The 21,058-nt window shown below is 40.9% G+C and overlaps 2 protein-coding genes across 3 annotated transcripts in view; both read right to left on the reverse strand.

Moving 5' to 3' along the window:
* Positions 1-6,045, reverse strand: part of TEKT1 (tektin 1) — a 9,306-nt gene extending 3,261 nt beyond the window's left edge. The window contains exons 1-5 of one of the 2 annotated variants that reach the window (XM_009318823.1): positions 5,557-6,045; positions 1,850-2,093; positions 1,292-1,457; positions 881-1,009; positions 299-442 (exon numbers count right to left, since the gene is read on the reverse strand). In XM_009318823.1, coding sequence (XP_009317098.1) covers positions 299-442; positions 881-1,009; positions 1,292-1,457; positions 1,850-2,093; positions 5,557-5,559 — 686 coding nt within the window. In that variant the 5' untranslated portion in view covers positions 5,560-6,045. Of the gene's footprint in view, positions 1-298; positions 443-880; positions 1,010-1,291; positions 1,458-1,849; positions 2,094-5,010; positions 5,100-5,556 lie in introns of those variants that run through there. The other variant, XM_009318824.1, reaches the window with a different exon arrangement.
* A 931-nt stretch (positions 6,046-6,976) lies between these two features.
* Positions 6,977-21,058, reverse strand: part of SMTNL2 (smoothelin-like 2) — a 28,570-nt gene continuing 14,488 nt past the window's right edge. The window contains exons 3-10 of the mRNA XM_009318836.1: positions 19,195-19,282; positions 18,199-18,438; positions 17,428-17,481; positions 15,762-15,837; positions 14,190-14,360; positions 13,539-13,656; positions 12,019-12,170; positions 6,977-9,748 (exon numbers count right to left, since the gene is read on the reverse strand). Of these exons, the coding sequence (XP_009317111.1) occupies positions 9,622-9,748; positions 12,019-12,170; positions 13,539-13,656; positions 14,190-14,360; positions 15,762-15,837; positions 17,428-17,481; positions 18,199-18,438; positions 19,195-19,282 (1,026 nt within the window). The 3' untranslated portion in view covers positions 6,977-9,621. The remainder of the gene's footprint in view (positions 9,749-12,018; positions 12,171-13,538; positions 13,657-14,189; positions 14,361-15,761; positions 15,838-17,427; positions 17,482-18,198; positions 18,439-19,194; positions 19,283-21,058) is intronic.

The following is a 21,058-nucleotide window of genomic DNA, read 5'->3' on the forward strand; positions in this document are numbered from 1 at the left end:
TGCACGGGGCTTTTGCTTTCCCTATTAAACTGTCTTTATCTCAACCCACAAGTTTTCTCACTTATACCCATCCGATTCTCTCCCCCATCCCGCTGGAGGGGAGTGAGCGAGCGGCTGTGTGGGGCTTAGTTGCCAGCTGGGGTTAAACCACGACAAGTATAAAAAAACAATCTACACAGACAGATGATGGACAGATATAGTCTGTTTTACGTAAAATTACTTTAATCTTGCTATTACTGGAACAGCTCATACTAGCTGTATAATTATCATATGTTCATTGAACTAAATAACTACTTACTTTCCTTCTATTTTCACTGCATTATCAGCATATCTGATATCAGGAGTGTTGTTTGTCAAGCTAGCACAGTAATCATCAATCATCAAAGCTGTGAACTTGTCCTTCAGATCCATTTCCAGGTTGTATTTTGCTGAACGGTTTAGTCTAGGAGGAGAAACAACCGGACTCTAAGCCAAAGTGTAGGCACTCACAGGTGTCCCTAACATGCATGCATACATACATTAGGTAATATAAATGCTGTTATGGAATTCTTCATGTATGAACTGTCAGTTGCAATGTCCCAAAATCTAGAGCATGAAGCTGCCTCCGTATAAATTGATGGTACAATTCTCATTGGAATTAAAGGCACAGGACTGGATCATGAGAAGACCAGGGATCACGTGCAAGTACTTTGAGTTCTAACAAACAGAACTTCTCACCATTACTGAGCAAATGGTATGAATTAGGACTGACTTCTTTGTAACTGTTTAGCACTGAAAGTAACTTTGGACCTGTGCTCAGCCTGACCCTACAACTTCTCAGGATTATGGCTGTCCTACTTTCCAGCTAATCAGTGTTCAGTTACGTTCTTTGCCTCTGCACCTGATTTGCTCATTGGTTTGTTCCAATGTACGTCCAAGCAAAGCAATAACCCCCTGGAGGACTTCAGCTTCCTTCACCAATTCCTGTTCCACTTCATCATGCACCAAGTCAATCCCAGCTCGCCTCTGCCTAAACAAAAAGAGGAAAAGCCATCAGCTACACTGTTAAAATGCCTGCAGCTAACAGAAGATGATGAAGCCCAGCTTTCCAAATTGAAGGCTTTTCCTTGCCACCCAGGAAGTTTTTCCCTTATGGCCTTGGTTCCCCAGTGTTGCAACACCTAAATCAGAATGTGACTCCACTGCAAAGAGAGGCAGGCTCTTAGTTTGCAGCCTTTTTTATTATTCGTTAAAGGTTCGTTACCTAGATTTTTTTTCTCTCCCTGAATGCTTTTCTCCTTAATCATCTCACCTGTTCAGGAGACACTTTTGGGCAATGACGAGTGGCTCTTTGCAGCTCTCCAAAGATTTCTCCAGCCTAGTCTTGAAAGTCAACAATACCTCTGTCTCATGAACAATTTGTTCAAGTTTGTTTTCTAATTCTTGCTTCCAGAATTTTATTTCTTCCCGTCTCTGTTCTGCAGAATGAAAATTGCAAACAGGTATTAATACAAGCCCATCTTAGATGCCAGAGCACTGTGGGTCAGATCTTGGATAGGGCTAAAAATAGACTTATTCCATAGTGGAGTGCATGTAGTGCTGTAGGCTGATGTGTGGAGACAGTTTTGCAGCCCTGTATCAGGAGGTTTGGTTGGAATAGCTTTCTGTGTGTTTTGGAGAAGTAATTTATTTGTTATAAAATAAAGAACCTGCCTCAAAATATTTTTTAAAATATTTTTAATTTTTCCATGAGATCAGAGAGCATGGCATTGACATATATTCCTATTCACTATCAACTAATTTTCTAAGGCCATCTTAAACATATAGCTCAAATAAGACATCTTGACACTGGCAGAACATATGGGATTACCTATTTTCTTGTTGACATCACTTTGTGTTTTCTGAGTTGTCTTTTCTGTTTCATCCAGCAGCCTCCGACTCTCTGCTATCATGCGCTCTGACCTGGATTTCTGAGACTCTGTACTGGCACACTGCATCTTGTTTGCAATGTCCCATTCTGAGGGATGAAACTTGGGTGGAGCTTGCAACAGTCTGGCCATTGTTTTTTGGAAAGTTTCTAGATATAATGCAGGTCCGTTCTTGGAACGTGGAACCTGAAAACAGGAATAGCGTTATATTTGGCTGCAGAAGCAAGAGGGGGAGAAGACAGGTCCATGAGGGTGAGAAAAATTCTTGCCCCTTTCACCTGCAAAATGACACAGGTATGAAAATAAAAGACTTCTTGCTCAAGGCTCCCCAAGAATTTGCTAAGGTGTGGGGGAGAGAGTTTGGAGTGGGAGAATGAAGAAACAGAGGACTTTGGGAATGGAAGCTAGGAGGAGAGAGAGTAAGAAAGAGGCTTGAAAGTGGAACTGAGAGGAAAAGATGGGCTGTCTGCAATAGGAGGGAGAAGAGAAGGGAAAGAAAAGGAGACCTGTGAGGAAGGATGGAATTACTAAATGGACAATCACAGAAAACTGAGAAAAAGTGAACAAATATAAAAGCTAAATAATCTCCCACAGGTTGGAGAAGTAAACACCTCTTAAGAATACAGCTGGAGAGGTGGATGAACTCTAGGTTGTAAAAAAGAAATGTAATGGTCATTAGAAGAAAAAAAAGAGAAAGCAGGACATGAAAAGCTGAAGGAGGAAATACATCAGGTAAATGAGGAAATGGAAAAGCCTAGGAAGGGCTGAAGCAGAACAACACTGGGGACACTGGTTTAACATAGGGTGAAACCAATGCCCAAAAAATGTGCAAAGTCACAGCAGTTTATCAATTTTCCTATTCTTGCACTACGCTCATCCAGTGTTCCTGAGACAACTCCTCACCCCAAATGCACACAGCTGCTCCTCAGCAACACACAGCTTTGCCCACACTCCAGCACAGGTACCCTTAAAACAATCCCCCTTCTCCCTCACACACCTCTTGGCTGATACTGCTCCTAGCCCAGGCTGCTCCCAAGGTCAAACCCTGGCTAAGTGCCACGTCCTCAGTTCCCCTTCATCGGGGGGTTTGCTCCCAACTGTCTTCCAGCCTCAATCGCCACAGCAGCAGCACGTAGTTTCTTTTTAAATGTGCGACTAAATATTCCAGGAGGTGGCTGAGAACAGCATGGAAGGTAAACAAACCGGTTGCTACGGGAACAGCAACACTGCCTCTGGCAACCTCCTGCTATTGCACCAGGGGGAAGAAGCACGGCACACACAAGCCAGTGGCACTTCCTTTCACCCACTCCCAGGTAAGATCTGTCTGTAAATAAAAACGTGTTCTTTTACATTAATTGAGATAGTTCCCACAGCTTCAGACAGTAATTTTTGATAAATTTATTGCAGAAATGCATAAAGATTGTGAAAGCAAATTACAGACGTGTTAAGTACCTAGCTATCTAAAATGTCAGTTATAAAATATCCTTAGTAGTATGCTCCATCTTTATGGCAACTATATTCTTTCCTGGGACAAAAGAGATTGGGAGCCAGACAGAAGAAGAAGAAATGAAGGAGACAAAAGAGCATTACATCAGATGGTACAGTTATGCCCCTCCGTACAGCCCTGATGTAGTGTAGATCAGAGCAGGGTTTCTCAGAGTTCCCAACAAGGTTCAAGGAGATTGCAAAGTGATAAAGAAGCAAGTAGCATTGGTCAAGAGAAGTTGAGCTGGTCCAAGATGGAAAAGTGGGAAGCAACTGCAATTGTTGGTTGTAAATACAGTGCAGTGACAGCTAGCAAGCTGCTAATGATCTTACTTCAAACAGTAGCTAAATTCTCTCAGTGATCATTAAAACTGGTAACTACAGTGCCTCTCATGTCAGCTGCCGTGTAAACAGAAATCTGCACATAGTCAAGCAAAAAAGGGGTTTCAGCTGAAGAAATACTGTCTTACAGAAAAATGCAGGTATTTCAGAGTTAGCCAAAGAAAAATACAGGCTTCAGAAGACAGGGTTGACATTAGAACTGAAGCCATTAGCCTGAGAGGAGAAAGACCTAGAGATTCAAGAAGCAGCAGAGAATGGGGTGCAAGGCAAGCAAGGAACATGAACAATATATGCTAACTGATGCAGGAAAGCTGTGGTCACAGACACTCGGAATGCTCCTGATCATGAGGCAAAGCAAAACTATAACTAGGCTGAACTCTGATCAGAATCAATTACATAGACCACTATGGATGCAGACCTGTAAATCAATTTATATGGTACTGCACACATGAAGTCTGCAACTATTTGTACAAGAGCACAGTGCTTCTATGGGCTGTCCCTTGATTTGTACAGTCTGGCTCCCCTTGGTCTAGGTATACTTCCCCCATAAATGAATATTTTTTTAACAGATTCTTAACATAACATGCTAAAATGAGTTAGTTGAAAGCAGTAATTTTTGTCACATGAACAGCTGGAGCAGGAACTGGAACCGTTTCCATAATAACTGAAAGATTTCCAATTACTTAAGTAGATCTGAACTCAAAGCTAGTTTGAACAGAGGTTTACTTTGGCCAGCATGAGTCACAGAACATGTATCAAGCTGCATATTAGTCATCTTCCACAAAATCTTATTATTTGTACTCTCAGTACATGTAGTACTGTACTGTTAGTACAGTACTGTTAGTACAGTACTAACATTCCAAGGCTTTTACAAATATGAGCAAATTAAAGAGGGATGACAAAAATGATTCCTGATAAACTGAAATGCTGAGATATCGGAACAGCAGTTGAGAACAATGAATGTCTTACGTTTTCTGAAAACGTGCTCACTGGCTTTGAAAGCTGAGGAATCCCTGCGTGATGGTCCTCCAAGACATTATTGTGAGACCCATGGGGCTTCATGCAGTTTTGTTCTGAAAACCCAGTATCTGATGCTGTCCTGACCCAGCTTGTGAGTGACACCGTCATAAAGTAATTAATTTGTAATTACCAACCCTAAATCTGTTCTTCATTGTTAGCTTACCATAAAAGATTATTTCCTTTTAAACTGTTAATACGAAATTTGCAACTGATCCTTCAATATGAATTATATGACATAAGAAAGTTTTATTTTTACCTCAGATGGTTTTCAGGGATTTAAATCATTGTAGACTTCCTGAGGCTGACAACAATGCGCCATTTGTCAAATAACAGAGGTAAATCAACTCCGCAATTAGGACAATAAGGAAAGGAAAGGAAAGGAAAAAAGGAAGGGGAAGCGAAAGGGAAAAAGGAAAGGGAAAAGGGAAAGGGAAAAGGGAAAGGGAAAGGGAAGGAAAGGAAAAGGCTTGTTAATTCCTGAAAACCTCTAGGAATTTACAAGGGGAGAAAATGATCCTGGGACAGACTGGGGTCTGCCGCTGCATCCCACGCCGGCTCGGCCCGGCTGCTTCCACCAGCAGCACACTCCTGCCCCCCACCATCTCCCCACTCTAGCCCCCTGCCATCTCCCCCTCCAGCCCCCCTCCGCGCATAACATGTAAAAGCAGTTACAGTTGGATGAAAAAGCAAATCCTCCTCAGTATAGAAGCACTGGTAAGCTAACACCAACTTCAGTGCTGCTGAAACACTGCTCACATACCACATCCCATACTAAGGCCTTTATAAAGGAGCAGTTCCTCACCATGGCAAACTGGGTCTGGATGTAGAAACTGGGTTCATTATTTATGAAGAAGTGGCCAAAGTCCTCAGAGTCTGGAAAAATATCATATTTTCCGTGGAGGAGTCTAAATAACCAGCATTAATGAGAGTAGTTCTAAATTAAATGTGTTGCTATGTTCCATATTAGATGCTTTAAAAATACCATAGTCTTGTTCTTCAGATGATTAAACTGCCACCCGAACTGCTGTGACAGAGGGTTGAAGTGGGAGAATTCTCTAGGCTGAGCTGATACTGCAGCATTGTTAACTGCTTGCTTTCAACGTTGCTGAAATTGCAAAGCAGACTGACATAACAGGTCTGAATTCTGGTGTTCCTCTAGTGTCCAGAATAATCTCCTATGGAGAAAGCCTGAGAGAGTTGGGGTTGTTCACCCTGGAGAAGAGAAGGCTCCAGGGAGACCTTATTGCAGCCTTTCAATACACAACCCCCCTTTAAGAAAGATGGCGACAGACTTTTTAGTAGGGCCTGTAGCAGTAGGACAAGGGTTAATGGTTTTAAACTAAAAGAGGGGAGATTTAGCCTAGATAGAAGAAATAAATTTTTTACACTAAGGGTGGTGAAGCACTGGCACAGGTTGCCCAGAGAGGTGGTGGTTGCCCCATCCCTGGACACATTCCAGGTCAGGTTGGACGGGGCTGTGAGCAACCTGGTCTAGTTGAAGATGTCCCTGCTCACTACAGAAGGGTTGGACTAGATGACCTTTAAAGGTCCCTTCCAACCCAAACCGTCTGTAATTCTATGTTAATTCCACTGAGGCTTTATCTAGACGTAGAGCTTTTTTAGAATAACCAAAAGTGGCTTTTAAATGCACCTTACATAAAGCAATGCCAACTTTTATTTTGGACACTTTAAAACTATCTCTGTAAGCCAGGCCAGGTTTAAATTAATGACACAGGTCGAATCATGTGGGCTAGTTTTCTACCTAATTACATGTACCCAGTAGTTTGCACTGGTCTGAGCATATGTTTAGATTAAACACCTGTTGGAAATGTCACATGAAGGGAGAAGTGATGCACCCACCCAATTATTGTACTTTCAAGGAGGAAGACTTCCCTGCTGTCGGAAGCTATATGCAAACATAATTTTAAAAAGTAGGTGATGTCCCTGCTGAGATTATTTTGAAAATCTTGCACAGAATTAATTGATCTAGCCTTTAAAAGTAGGATCAAGTTGCCAATAAACCACCTTAGATAGTACTGAATTTTAGATACAGTGCAGAAACATTAGAAAGGCCAGGAAACAGTCCATCTGTGGAAAACATATACTATGCCAACTTAACATATTGTTCTCTTTATCACTCATGCTGAACACGTTTACTGTCATATACACACACACACTCTGCATTTTTTGAACTAAAAGTACTAAAAAATCCAGCGGGGCATACATTACATTAATTTAAATTTAATCATACAGTCTAACAGTCAAGGTTATTCATATAGATCAGACTTCTCTTAACACACAAAGCTGTAGGTTTTTCTAAAACTGTCACAGCACCATCTCCCTCATCTTCTTATATGCGAACCACCAGCAGTTAAAATTAGTCAGTACCAGGCAAGTACCAGGTATCTTTACGATCACCTCTCTGAAGTGGGAAGACTTTAGAAAACCTGTACAAATAGCTTCTGGGTAGCTGTGAAAACAAGCTAAATTATAGAAAGGATGTAAACTCCCCCTGGTAAATTGGCAATAATTTTATTGTCTTCCTTTATATAATTATTTGCTACCAGGCCTAAATTGGCCAAGCACTTACCTGTGTCTTTAGCACTCACATCACACAGGAAAATCATCCATGACCTGGGACTGTGAAGGAATGTGATGTATAAAGCCAGTATTGCCCCTCTTATTGTAGCTACAGTGGAACTTGGCTCTGCTAGTCAATGAAAAGTATTCTGCTGTAAGAATGTAAATATGTGTATCGTATGTGCCAGTTGTGGACAGATTTCTCATCATGCTTACTCCAATCACTTCTTCAAAATACAAGTACAGCGTGTTTATCCTTATAGTGCGTTTGGTGGAGGAACAGGTGCACACTTTCTCCTCAGAATTATGATCATTCAAGGGAAAGTCAAAAACTGAAGACAATGGCAGTCATGTGACAAATACAAACAGCCCACCCAACCTCTGGCCACTTGCATTAAAGCTGTGAGATTAGCAATACCAAGGACCCTGCTAGTTTGACCAAGTATCTTTCAGATACTTGTATTAAAAGATGTCTATTTAAAAGTCTTTCAAACTATTTCCACAGTGTCATAGCAACAGCCTAGCTACACTTCAAACAGAACTTGATGATCCAGACCTTCAGCAGTTAACTTATACTTTACCTTTGTACACTTTTGGTGGTGTGTTTTGTGGGTTTTTTTTTCTGAGACTGCTAACAAAGTGGTTGCTTCATTCATGGTTTCCTAAGTAACCTTCACTAGAAAGGGAGGCTGAACTAAAATCCTATTCCAAATGCCACTGAACTTCTGTACTTTTTTACACTGAAATTCAGAGCACACAGCATCATGGCTAGAACAAAAATCTTCTAAGCAAAAGCTGTGGGTTCTTTCCACTGATTTTGCTTTGTTACCTGTCACTTCATTCTAAAGAGAAGCAGTAAATCTGAAGCACATTTGACATATTTTATTATAAATGGGTCATCAATACAGAACCAAAGTCATCTTTATAAATATCTACAAAAAGCACAAATGCAGGTTAAAAAACATTCTCTAGCATGAGCAGAGGGCTTGTGGCTTTCATATTTTACTTTCTATGAGCCTGTTCTTAGGGAAGAAGTAATTTTAAAAGGCTTTTTTTAAGTATGCTTTTTTAGTGGTTTTGTTTTTAACATTCACTGTGAAAACAAAGCTTTGTTGATATATCAAAGAGAAAACCAGAAAGGGTGACATATGACCTTTTTGTCCCGTAAATCTGGAATAATCCCACTATATTGTGGTTTTAACACTAATTTAACTGAAAATGGAAACTAGCATTTCAAAACTCCCACATCTTTCATACTTTTTTGGCATATTGCCTGTCAACCTCAGAGTCAGCATGAGGACTGAGCAAGTCGTAAAGACTTCATTCCTGTCCACACTGGAGAGTTGCTCTCCCCCAGAGTCCAGGTCAGAAGCAAGACTGTAGCATGCTTTATTACAACTGTTCAGAGGATTTAGTATCTTGCTAGCACCCCCCCTTTCCTGTGATCCTAAATCATGCAAACACACAATCTCTTACACAGAACAGTCCCAGCTGTTGCTGTTCTTCATGATCAAGAAATTAATCCAGGACTGCCAGCAGAGGCTTTAGCAAGCCTCTAAGCAAATCACTTCAGAGTTGACCATTACAGACAAACTCTGTTGTGTAACATGGTAGTTATCTGTCGCCCCAGTCAGCAGGTAAGAGGCTGCGTTCTCTTTCTGCTTTAAGAGAACAGAACAATGCCTGTTTGATGTGTGTGTGTGTGTGTGTGCGCGTGTGCATGCATGCTGGAGTGGGGGGTAGGGTTGGAGGAGGGGCAATATTGCCCTAGTGGTTGAGTACTCTAGGTTATTGTTTGCTAAACGGAATTTTCCTTGTCCATTTGCTATTTCTTTTGTGCTATGCTCAACAGAGAAGTGGAATTGAAGGTGCTATCTTCTGGACTTTTACCTGCATTTTAAGAGGGAACACTTTCGTAGCAGTTACCTGTCACTGCCTAAAACTGTGTCCCCAGCCTAACAGAGAAAGGAGCAGCAAATTAGCTTCCTGTGATCTTTAAACACAAGAATATTAATAATCCAGCCTACTACTAGCACCAAAATGACAGCATTTGCCTTTCCCTATGTTTTTTTGTCTTTTTCAAACGTATTTCTGTATTACTGACATGCTGATGTGATCAACACTTGGGGCGCTGCTCAGCAACACTTCAGTCAGCCAGCCACACAGTTGAATGTAAGCAAAGGGACAGTAAAAAGCAAGAAATAACACTGCGTTCCATTTGCAAAAAGTCACTCTTCCCATTAGCATACTGTACTTGACCCTTCAGGCTGGAGAGGTGTCGATAGTTTTATTCAAAGCGTCGCAGATGATTGTATAGAGACTGGACATAGGTGAAGACACACATGGGATCTGGCTTGTGACCCATCACCATCATGTCATCCACTTCTATCAGACGATCACAGTGAGCCATTTTCCTGTAGTAATAATAAAACAGAAACAGCAAATCAAGCATTAAATCTAAGGCCTGTAACTACTTCCAAGATTCATTTGCTGCTCTGATTTGAACATCACTGAGGCATTTAAGAAATCCTGAGGTTTATCAGTACCATTTCATTTCACAATGAAATGGTCAAGCTCAGGTTGGAGATGATTGTTATTTTTGTGACCATAGAATATTCCTGTTCTTTCCCTCTCTTCCTCTATACTGGGATCTGATCCAAAGCCCTGAAGGGTTGTTTTTTTTCCCCACTGACTGCCATTCACATCCCTGATATCTGTAGCATGTAGTCCAATCTCACATTCCTCTGCCCAAGTCTCAGTAAGCAGGGTCATGCGAGTTTGCAAATCATGAGTTTTTCTCGTTATTATATAGGAAGCTCCAAAAGAATGGGAAAACACGAGGAGAGATGAGATGTGCCAATGAAGGCCCATGTGGCTGTGGATTGTATGTTCTCCACTACCCCCACATCTTCAAGGTGTGAGTGACTTGGACAACAATCTCAGATGATCAGGTTGAAGAGCAGAAGCCTGACTGAGATCTGGACCAGCAGAAAGGAACAGATCTGCTGAGGCCTAGGATGAAAAATCACAAGGGCAGGCAGGAAGCAATTTGATCAGCAGAGCTCGTGCTGGGGTGAACAGCAATAACTGAAAGAAGAGCCTTTTCTGGCACTAGAGGAGAACAGTTAGTTTAAAGGTAGTCATAGCTATGAAGTAGTCAGTTCTGTAGATACCTCTTACCTAATGTTTCTTACTGTTGTGCACATGCTGTCTTCTGTTCTCCCCTATACTTCCACATAAACTGAGACAGAAAAACACTGCAACTTTCCTTTGAGAGTTGTAGATAGTTTTAGAGATCAACCACCTAAAAGTGTCGTAGAATCTCTTTCAAGTCACTGACAAGCAACAAAATTTTTTATATATACATGTATATCTGTGTGTGTATAAAAACCTGATAATTCCCAAATGAATTCCTTTGCTAGGGACTGTAATAAGGAAAGCCAACATTATGCTAAGAATTTTCAAAGCTTTTCTCTGGAATGGCAAAGGGTAAATCCACTTCTATGATTTATTGCTTTAATTTAAAAAAAAAAAAAAAAAAAAGGGCGCTCTGAAAGAACCCCAGAGCTTCAGTCTGGTGGTATCGGTGTTTGAAGCTGTATCAGAAGCTCCAGGAAACTTTAGCCATGTATTCCCACACCCCACACTCGGAAACGAGTGTACCAAACCCAGCTGCATGCCACAGAGAATGTTCTCACTGTTACACAAGTCAAACAAAACAGCAGCCAAGAATCATGTTGATACTAGGTCAAAAAAGTTACTATTTCTAGCTGACAAGTTCACGCTTATAATGACTTTAACAAACACGTTATCATTTAATTTCCTGGTATACTGCATCAAGAAGGATCAGGACAGTGTGACTGAGGGTATTAGCTCTGTCTGTTTTACAAAAATGCAGTTACCAGGTTGAGATACTGAGAAGATCTCAGCCTTGATCTAACTCTACTTACACTGAATTCAACCTTCATTCATGTTCAACCAAAGCAACGTACAGACAGAGGTGAACCCTCCCACAAAACCCAATTCCAAAAGTTAATCTACTTGCTCCCTGTGGTTCAAGGGTCACAGTTTTTCCAGAGAGGCTGGATGGATATATTAACATGCCTCAAATTCAAATCAGGTATCAAGCAGGTGGGATTGGCTAAGAAACTACAAGTTGTATGTCCAGTTCCTATGGACTGTCAGTAAACATTGTGCTCTATGAACTCAAATTTCTTTTTTATGATTGATATTGGCAAATTCATTAAGAATCATTCATTACTTCAAGAACAAAATAATTAAAAAAAAAAAAAAAACCAAACACAGAGAGAAGTAGGGTTTTTTCCTCTTCTCTCCAAGCATAACTCAGGAGGCTGATTTCTCAAGTTTAGTGTGTCAGTGCTAAGGCTGGTGAGAATCACAGAGGTGAGAAAGCAGAATGCAAGTACTGCCTGAAGACTGTGAAAGACCTGAACATAGGACTCCAATGAATTATCCTGTGCCTGGTAAAACCACCTCTGATTTTAGACTGCCGAGTCTCCTGTTCTATGCGTTCTCTGTGCAGAGCTTTATTATCTTTTCTGGCATAACACATATAAGCTAGTGATATAGGACCTACAAGAAGAATGATTAAACTCTTCACTGCTGCCCAGCCGCATTAGACTTGAACTGGAAGCACTTCGCAGAGATCTAATGTGATACTCACTCAGCCATGGTGAAGGCCAGCTCAAAGTTCTGCTTGCGATTAGCTGGGTCAAGCTTATTATAATCAAAAGCTTCAGGAAAGAAAGAATGCACAAGAGCACAGAATGCCATCCCATCGTTCCAGCTTGAGGAGAAGTTCTGGAGATCAATGTGCTGTCATGACAAAAAAAACACGCATGTTAATGCAGCACAGGGGAACAGGAAAGAGCAGCTGCTTTTGCTCACTGCAGTTTTCTGTCCTTCTCTCCCACTAACCAAAGCAACAGAGCACAGGCTTTTTCTTCCCCTCTTTGTATATCCATTACATTATTTGTATTCTGAGAAAAAACGGCACACTCAGCAATGAAAGCCTTTTGCCTGAAATGCCCAGATGCAAAGCAGACACACAGTCAAGGTCCCTGATCCAAAGCCCACTGAAAATACTGGGAAGAATCTTGTCAACCTCAGTGAGCTCTGGAGCAGGCCCAGTGCACTACCTCAGTATCTGCTGAAACTAAGGACGCTGCTTATCCCTGTGAAGTATTTATAATTGAAGAACGGTTCATTCTTTGGCTGTGAATAACACTAGATAGACTATGCTTGCTTGCTTTGCTTTTCAGTAAGGCCAAATTCAATGCCTGTTTACACACAGATAGGTAGAAATATAGGAAGAAATATAGGAAGAATTACGCCTATTGCAAAACCTGATTCTTAGAACAAGTGCTTGTTGTTACTTTCAACCGCCACAGTTTTAAGAAACGTATCCGGGCTTTTGTCTCATGCTGCTTTCCCATCATTTAAAATTCAAGCCCGAGCTTTTCTGGTAAGCAACTAACAGTAATTTTCACTAGTTCTGCTTATATATACTATAATTTAGAGTTCGGCAATAATATACACATTTTACAATAACGTTGAAAAACATATTGCAGAAAAAAAACCTAGGAAAAAAGTTTCTCTTTCTCCTGGAAATTGCTTTGGCAATTGCAGTTTAAGGCCAGGTAAAATTACTGAAATCTCAGCTGCTGAATTCTTTTAGCTACACTGATGTTACCTCATAGAAATTAGCTCACTAACACCGTGTGATTCAACCTCAACTATTTACTACAAATTCACTTGTCTAATACCAGTAAGAGAGTATTTTGGTCTGCTGTGTAGCAAAATGGCCATAGTCTCCACGTACTGGCAAAATGTTATTCAGATCTTGCCATGTATAATGAGAACACAAAAATCACAGCCTGCAACTAAGAAAAAAAAATGTGTGAGCGTATACTGAAGTCTATATCCATAAGCACAAAAATGCAGGCTTTCAGACAAACACTAATGCATTGCTTTGACAGACATACAGCATCTCACTCATGCAATCACTGACTGTCTTGAAGTGCTGCCCATGCAAACCATGATGTTTGCATTACCCGCACAAAACTTGATGACCTTGAGGAAGTTAGCTCATTGTCTAGCATGTTTTACATTCACTTTTTGAGTACGCTTTTTTGGCAAATTCTCCTGAAAAAGAGAGAGCTGAAAGTGCTAGCATGTCTTCACCTTGTATCCTATGGTTTTTGAGCGACACCAGTCTAACAGAATTTGTTTAATGCTGCTAGCGCTGGCAACCCCAAAACTCTGCGACCTCTTCAGCTTAGCTCTGGATTCTCCTTTTCCTCTGGAAAATTAACAGAGACCAGATTAAATTACATTCTAGAAGAACTTCAACCTACTTGTCAGCAACATCTATGCAACCTTGCCCAGGTCAGCCCCTGTCCAGGTGATATTTGAGAAACACGTTGCTGAAACTTCACCTTGTTGCTCCTGCAAGAAAAACTCATTTTCATTTCACTAAAGCCAGGATTCCAAGCCCAATTCTATTTAAATCATACCCCCATCATGGTGCATAAAGAACAGTCCACGCTTTTGGTCCTTAATGAATGGCAACAGGAAGTCACAATATTCCCAGTCTCTTATAATGAAAAAAAAAAGTCATCTGCTTCTTCAGCTGAACAACTCCGAAGCCAAAAGAATCTGTAGCTGTGAATTTCCAGGGCAAAGTCAGCGAAGCTATACGTGACCCCATATTGCCCCTTAGCTCAAAATCCTACATTGAGAGGGTCCTCCCACCCAGCTGTCCTCTGCTGGTAATAATTGACAAATTAGCTTCCCATTAACAAACCCATTCTGGGGACAAGGGGTGTGACGTACTTTCCACCATCGTGTTCAAATTTCTCAAAAAGCGCTTTCCTGGCCTGTGTTCCTGTAGTCCGTGGGAGCGTCTGAGACCGCACCAGTTCTCGCCTCCTTTCAACTTGGCGATGTACAGTGGGAGGAGAGGAGTGAGAGCTGGGGTTCACATCACAGTAACTGTCAGTGGCACTGGAGAAACATAACATGAAAAGTATATGGTTAAACAAAAAAAGTAAGTCTCTGCAGTGCCAGGAGTCAGCATAAAGGTCCAACTGTTGCCTACTCTAAACCTCCCAAAACAGCCGTTTCAAGAGGACCTGAATGAGTCAAAAGCAATTTAAGTAAAAATCAAAGTTTTATTGACAGACAACAGCACTTAACTATAGAAGAGTCTAAGGTACTTTTACAAATGACACATAGCTGGACAAGTCACAAATGCTTTATAGCTCTGAGTAGAACAACAATTAAACACCTTTAAGAAAAAAAGAAAAGGGAAAAAAAAAAAGTTGTGGCCACACAGGAGCACTAAATCCCTTTAATTTCCAACTTTGCTGTTCCTGGAGGGTAAGTCACATTTCAAAAATGGAACTTGAAGAGTAATTCAGGAAGTACTTTTGAAATTTTTACTTATAGTACACTGAATCCTGAGCTCATGTCAGTGTTGCTTCACTGACCATAAACTGGTAATTTGATCAAGAAATATAGGAGTATATTCTAATTTGTGTTTATTTGAACCATAAACCACTTCATTAGCATTAATGAAGTAAGCCACACATTGCATTTGGAAGTGTTCCCCGTGACAGAGATGGGGAAACTGAGGCAAAGAGCAATAACATCAGTGTCACATTAATTTCTGGTACAGATGGAGGTCAGATCTGATAGCAAGTTCTCTAGGGTGCTCAGTGTATCATGACTCAAATATCGAAGTGCTGATGTTGGAACTAACTCAGAAGAAATGTAATGCCAAATTTGGGATAATTTCCAAGGCAGATGCAAGCCCAATTTAAGAGATTTAAATTGGCTGCCCTCCCATTTTTCTTGATGGATAGTTTGCATGCTGAGGATGCCTGAATACGCCAGTAGTAATTGTGATACCATGTAATCCTATACTAAGCAACTGCGACTCCGAATTAATCAAGAATGCGTAGTAGTCCTCAGTCCTCAGCAAGGCATTTATCTACAAACTAAACTCTAGGCTAGCCAAACTAAGGTTCTTTGACAGCAGTCACATGTTGGTTTCCAAAAATAAGCCCAAAGTACAAATTTCAACACAGCTGAGTATTTTTAAAAGTGTTTTCAAAGGGCCTGATAACTTGCTCCTCCTAACAAAAATCCACCACTGGCACTGAGAGTTTTACTAATGGTGTAACAATGCTGAAATCCACAACTAGGTCAGCTTTAAAATGCTCTACAAAAGACTTTTATCCCTTCCCATCTCTGTTCCACTTAGCCCTCAGGAAAGCTCACAACCTTTAATGGGCTTAAAATGCAGCATCTGGGACTCACCTGTTCTCCAAGCCAGCAGAACACCTGTCCCTTGAGACTATACTGACCACAACGGCCTAACAAAACGTCAAGAAAAATGTATACCTTTCACCAGTTTTGGTTCCACTACTCGTCCCATAGCTCACAGTTGAGACAGACTTAGTGACAGAAGTGGTATTCTCTGTATAAAAGCAGGAAAAACAAGATGCATCAGGGCAGAAACTTCTTTGATCTCCTTTCTTCATACATTTTCAAACCATTTCCTGATAGATAGCCACACATTGATTTTTACTCACCACAGTGAAAAGCTGCACGCCTCTAACTTCCAGTATGAGCTAACAAGCTGGAGAGGGATTTTCCCCAGGGGTTCAATCCCTCTGCAAAATTGTCGCACTGCAGCGAGGATGGTATAAACATACCAGAAAGGGCTGTGAGAGGATGCCTTTGATAAAACTGCATTGGGAAGGTTGGATCGTTTCAGGCCCTTGTGCAGACCTCGGAGGAGAGCACACTGCCATGGACATTTCAGTGAAAGGAAGAAATGGTGCTACAGCTCAGCTTGCAACAGTCATTCTGGCACACATAAGGAGTCCTGGGAAGTCTGCCATGATTGAGAGCATAATTTAAATTACCTAATTTCCACCAAGAAATGTTTTAATTTGTAAAGTAGAGCAGACTCCAAAGGTTGCAAAGGTGGCCTAAACCCAACTTTGCATCTTCCTCCCCCTGCCCCTGAAGTTCTATCTTTTGTGCTTTGCCTCTTAGAGCCCAGCTCTGGACTCCAGCTCTGCTCTGTAAATGCAGAACAATGGAGTGGCTTGCCCAGTTTTAACACATTAAAGCCAAAACTTGTTGCATAAGCCAGCAACTTTTTTATTGAAGGCTCCTTCTATACACAAAGAAGAAAAACTGGCATCTTAGAAGCAATCCAACCTGATCACTGTCCAAATCACTCTGAAAATGCTGAACACTCCCCACTGCTTATAGAAGGGATCCAGATCAGCTAGACTTCTCACGTACAACACCCTGGTAAATGCCAGCATACAGATGTGACAAATTTGGTACCACAAACAATTGCCAGATATTTGTGCAAATCTCAGAGTTTTTAAGCTGAGGAGGAGTGTGATCCCTATTCTGGATGAGCTACATCTTTGCTAAACTGACACTTGAGACCACTGTGAAATGCCAGTACGTTGTGTAGACAGTAAGAGCTTGGTGACATCAGTCAGAAGTACTTTTGGATAGAGGTCAACTCATCTATTTTGACTGAAATCGAAAATCCTTAAGGCATTTTGTCCGTTGACACATTCATATATGAAGGAGACTACTTACTGCTATTCTGCTCAAAGGAATTTGCTTCAACATCCGTAGGGTGGGCCCACCACTTTCCAACTGCCATTACCTTGTGTTCAGTCACAGTTTTCACTTGGTCAGCTGAAATCTTCACTGCTCAAACTGTCTGTTCTGCGACACTTCTCTGGCACCTATTGTTTCCACTGCAGAGATTGCCTTGTATTATGTACACATGTACACCACTGTGCAAATAAGGATAAGTACCCCTCGATTTGAACTGATTGAGAATCTGATGCAGCGGAACAAGTTTCCATGATACCTGGGAAACTGAATCTGTATGCAGTCTTGTTAGCAATTTTAGTATTACCATGTACCTACTAATCGGAACTACACGCTCACATCTGAATCCCCCCAGACAGGGAGCATGGAATCCCTCTCAATTTGTGTAGCATAAGGCCACGTTGATAGGAACACTCACCTCCAGTGGCAGATGAACGCACTGTTCTTACTGTACTTGAATTCCAGGCCTTCACTGAAACAGCAGAAAGAAAGACAAAGGAAGGCTTTGCTACATTCTTAGCTTTAATAAGATAAAAGTTGAAAGAATAATCTGCAAATAATCCCTATATCTTGCTGGCAATTCCATCTGGTCTCTCTCTGTAATTTCTGACCCATATATACAGTCTGATCTGTAAGCGTCACTATCACTAAATGTATATGAAGTACAGCTCAAAGATGAATAACTAAAATATGAATGAAATGAGATTTTTTTTTTTAACTTAATTTAGATATAAATAAGATTCTGCAGTAACTCTAACTTGTGTATATGTGTCAGTCTGCTGTTGGTCATTCCTCCCTCCAAATGACTGTTGAACCCGTTAGCCAAATATCTGCCTAACTTCTCAAGGGGCCTCAGGTCTCAAAGCACTAAAACTCCTGCAAATTTCATTAAAATAGCTGGCCACATTGAAGAGACACTTATTCAGTAACTGTGCTAGAAGATAGGCTGCACTATGAACTCAACTATATCAGGCAGCAAAAATTCTCAGCAGATGTGACATTCTAGCCTAAAGTTCCACCTAGGACCCAAACTATTCTAAATCAGTGTGTCCCACCATGGGATATGTAGCCACAGAAGCGAGGTTTCATAATTACCACTAGGTCACAGGACAACCCCTGTAGCACCAGTTTTTTGAAGTAAAGAAATGGGACACAGCTTCAGCAAACAAATTATTTTTGTCTCTCATACCTGACTGGTTGGACGTTTTCACTGCCATCGCATTTTTGCTCTTGCTCTGTCCCAGCAGGCCAGGAGACATATTAGTTGTTCCTGTTGAACAGATGGTCTCTCCTGAAAACTTCTCTGATATCCTGGTTACTGCAGTAACAGGAAGGTGGGGCATCTGTAAGGTGACTGCAGGGGCATGGGCTTCAGGGGAAGAGTCTGATGTGTGAAAACAGGTCAGTTCATGGGAGACTTTTGCCTGACCTAGTGAGTAAAAAGAAAAGGAGAGAGGAAGTAAGTTTATTTGCAGATTTGTAACAAAGTTACAAACCAATTTCCATGCAACAACTTTATTTTACAAGTCATTGGAATTATTCCACCTAGTTCTCCCTGTGAGACATTATACCATTTACAGGACGCTGCAGAAACAACCCTAGTGTAAGTGATCCTTGCAGCTATCGTACCTGTCCTACATGAATCTCAGCAAGAACAACTTCTTCAGATCATTAATCCACTAGCATCTGCATTTGGTAAGCTCCTCCTCCCCCCCTGTGCAGCCCCCATCCCCAATCTCCTGCCGTGGGTTAGGAGTCAGCATTCTTGTTCTTTTCATGGTTTTATGAAACACCATGTGCCTTAGTTTTCTCCAAAATGGAGATAGTAAGTCCATCCACTGAAGGATGATGGAAGCGGACAGGTAATTTGCAAAATGTTTTGGGATGCAAGGCTACATTGGCACCCAGAATAGCAGGCCTTATTATCACTAGTGCCCCAAGATAACGTGACACTAATAGTCTCTAATTTATGAAACACCATAGTGCATGCTTAACAATAAAGTTAAAGTTTAAAAGTTAAACTCCTAATTAGGAAATAAAGTTAAACGGTATCAGTGCCACAGTACAATATGCATGCTGAAACCCTAGCAGATTCTAATGCTTCCAACATGTGAGAGCTGCTCTGTGACTGCCAGGATCAGGTATTTTACAAGTAGTGCTACTTTCTTTTACGCCCTGTTCCTACCTGATGAAGACTGATGCCCATTTTCAATGATGGAAGAACTAAAAACTCTTCTAAACTCAGGTTTGTGGTGGTCATCCAGGTCTACACTCTGTCAGAACAGACAACAGACACGACAGCTAAATTTCAAACAGCAGCAAAAGTTAGAAGAATATCCAGAAACTCCTGCCAAGAACAGGTCTTCTTTGTGCTAGTGACCACAATACAAGAAGGGAACAATTATCTAACCCCAAGAGCCAAACCTGCAAACTGAGCACTGGCAACGCAGGACTTGTATCAATCTTCACATACTTGTCCTCACAGACCCCACGGACCTAGGAGGGGTCTTCCACTTTTGTTAGATAAAGGCATCACCATCCACTGTGAAGGTGATAAACAGAAGACTCCGCACAATAATGGAGATACTGATTGGGATCGCATAAAACGCTTAATGCTCTGCAGTTTTTTTCTGTTTGCTGCAGAAAAAATGACATTTTGATAACATATTGTAAAAGCATCACATAAAGTAAGTATTATCCTAGACCTTTACAGTTGTAAGTGTAAAGAACAACGGACAACAATGTTAATGCACCTTGGAAATTTTTTAAAAGCATTTAATCTTGTTGTATGCTGCAGAGTGCACGGACTGTTTTAATAACCATTACTTGAGAAACTAGAACTTTCATTATCTCAAGTACAAATCCCAGTCAACTCTTGGTAACTATGGCCTGAGATCTTGCTAAGAATTTGTTAACTAGTATTAGATTACAGTAAGGCAGCTTAAACACAATTTTGTCTTAGAGTATACAGTTGTGGACTTAGATTCTGCTCCTCCTAGATACTTAAGTGTCAACCTCCAACTGATTTCAATGGAATACAGGTGTACATAGCAGAATTTGGGCTACACGCCTACTAAAGTTGAGGAAAATCCTTCTCTTGACTTTAAGGTTTGGCCTTACATTCTCAGATCACAATCCAGGCTTTTTGAGACTACAGCATAATTTGGAGAAACCATTAAAGTGTGGTAAAACCCCATTAATCTGACTTCAAGATGAGGACCTACTGCCTCGTAAGCAAGTGTCTTACGAAGATACATTACAATAAAACAACACAGAAAGGAATGGCAGCAAGACACTGAGATACTGTGAACTGTCTTTAAAGCTCAGCTTGGACGGTGTATTTTATTATACTGGGTTGTATACTGTTTTTTAACCTGGGGTCAGATTCTAATGTCAATTTTTTCTATGCTAGGTGAGGAAAAGAGATAGAATCACCTGGATATGATTTTCAAACAGAACAATACAAAGTTCAGAAGAGGACTGGAGACTTCCCGAAAATGTGGAAGATGTACTCTCAGAAAAGACGACTTTTAAAAGTTTCTCAGTTGGGAGCTTTCATTTAATTCTCTTGCCTAGTTTCTAAGTCAATGATCTTCCTGGGGTTATACATGCACTTATGTGCTCCGCTAGATAAGAGCACAGAGGTTACATGATGAACCAAGACATTCCTTAGTCTGTTTACCACTAAAATGCATGAGAGATGCTGCTTTAAAAAAAAAAAGAAAACAACAAAAAAAACCCACCACTCAAACAACCACGCACAACACTGTGTTTTAGCACAATGTTGCTTACAGCCCCGTTAACAAGACTGACAGATTTGCACTGATGCCCAATGAAAGCTTCAGGTGCACCTAACGTAGCTGGGAGTTAGAACGTCCATTCCACAATTAGGTTAGCCTGCCTTAAGACACAGTGCAAGTTCTACAAATCAAATCCATAACGCAGTTTAGTATATCAATCCGAACAAGGAGAACTTTTGCTTCATTTTAATTTTCCTCTATTTTTCTTATATAAAAAGAAAGGAAAATAAACTGGATTGGGGAAGTCGG

This window comes from Pygoscelis adeliae, unplaced genomic scaffold, assembly GCF_000699105.1.
Source record: "Pygoscelis adeliae isolate BGI_AS28 unplaced genomic scaffold, ASM69910v1 Scaffold392, whole genome shotgun sequence".
In the NCBI taxonomy this organism is placed as follows: domain Eukaryota; kingdom Metazoa; phylum Chordata; class Aves; order Sphenisciformes; family Spheniscidae; genus Pygoscelis; species Pygoscelis adeliae.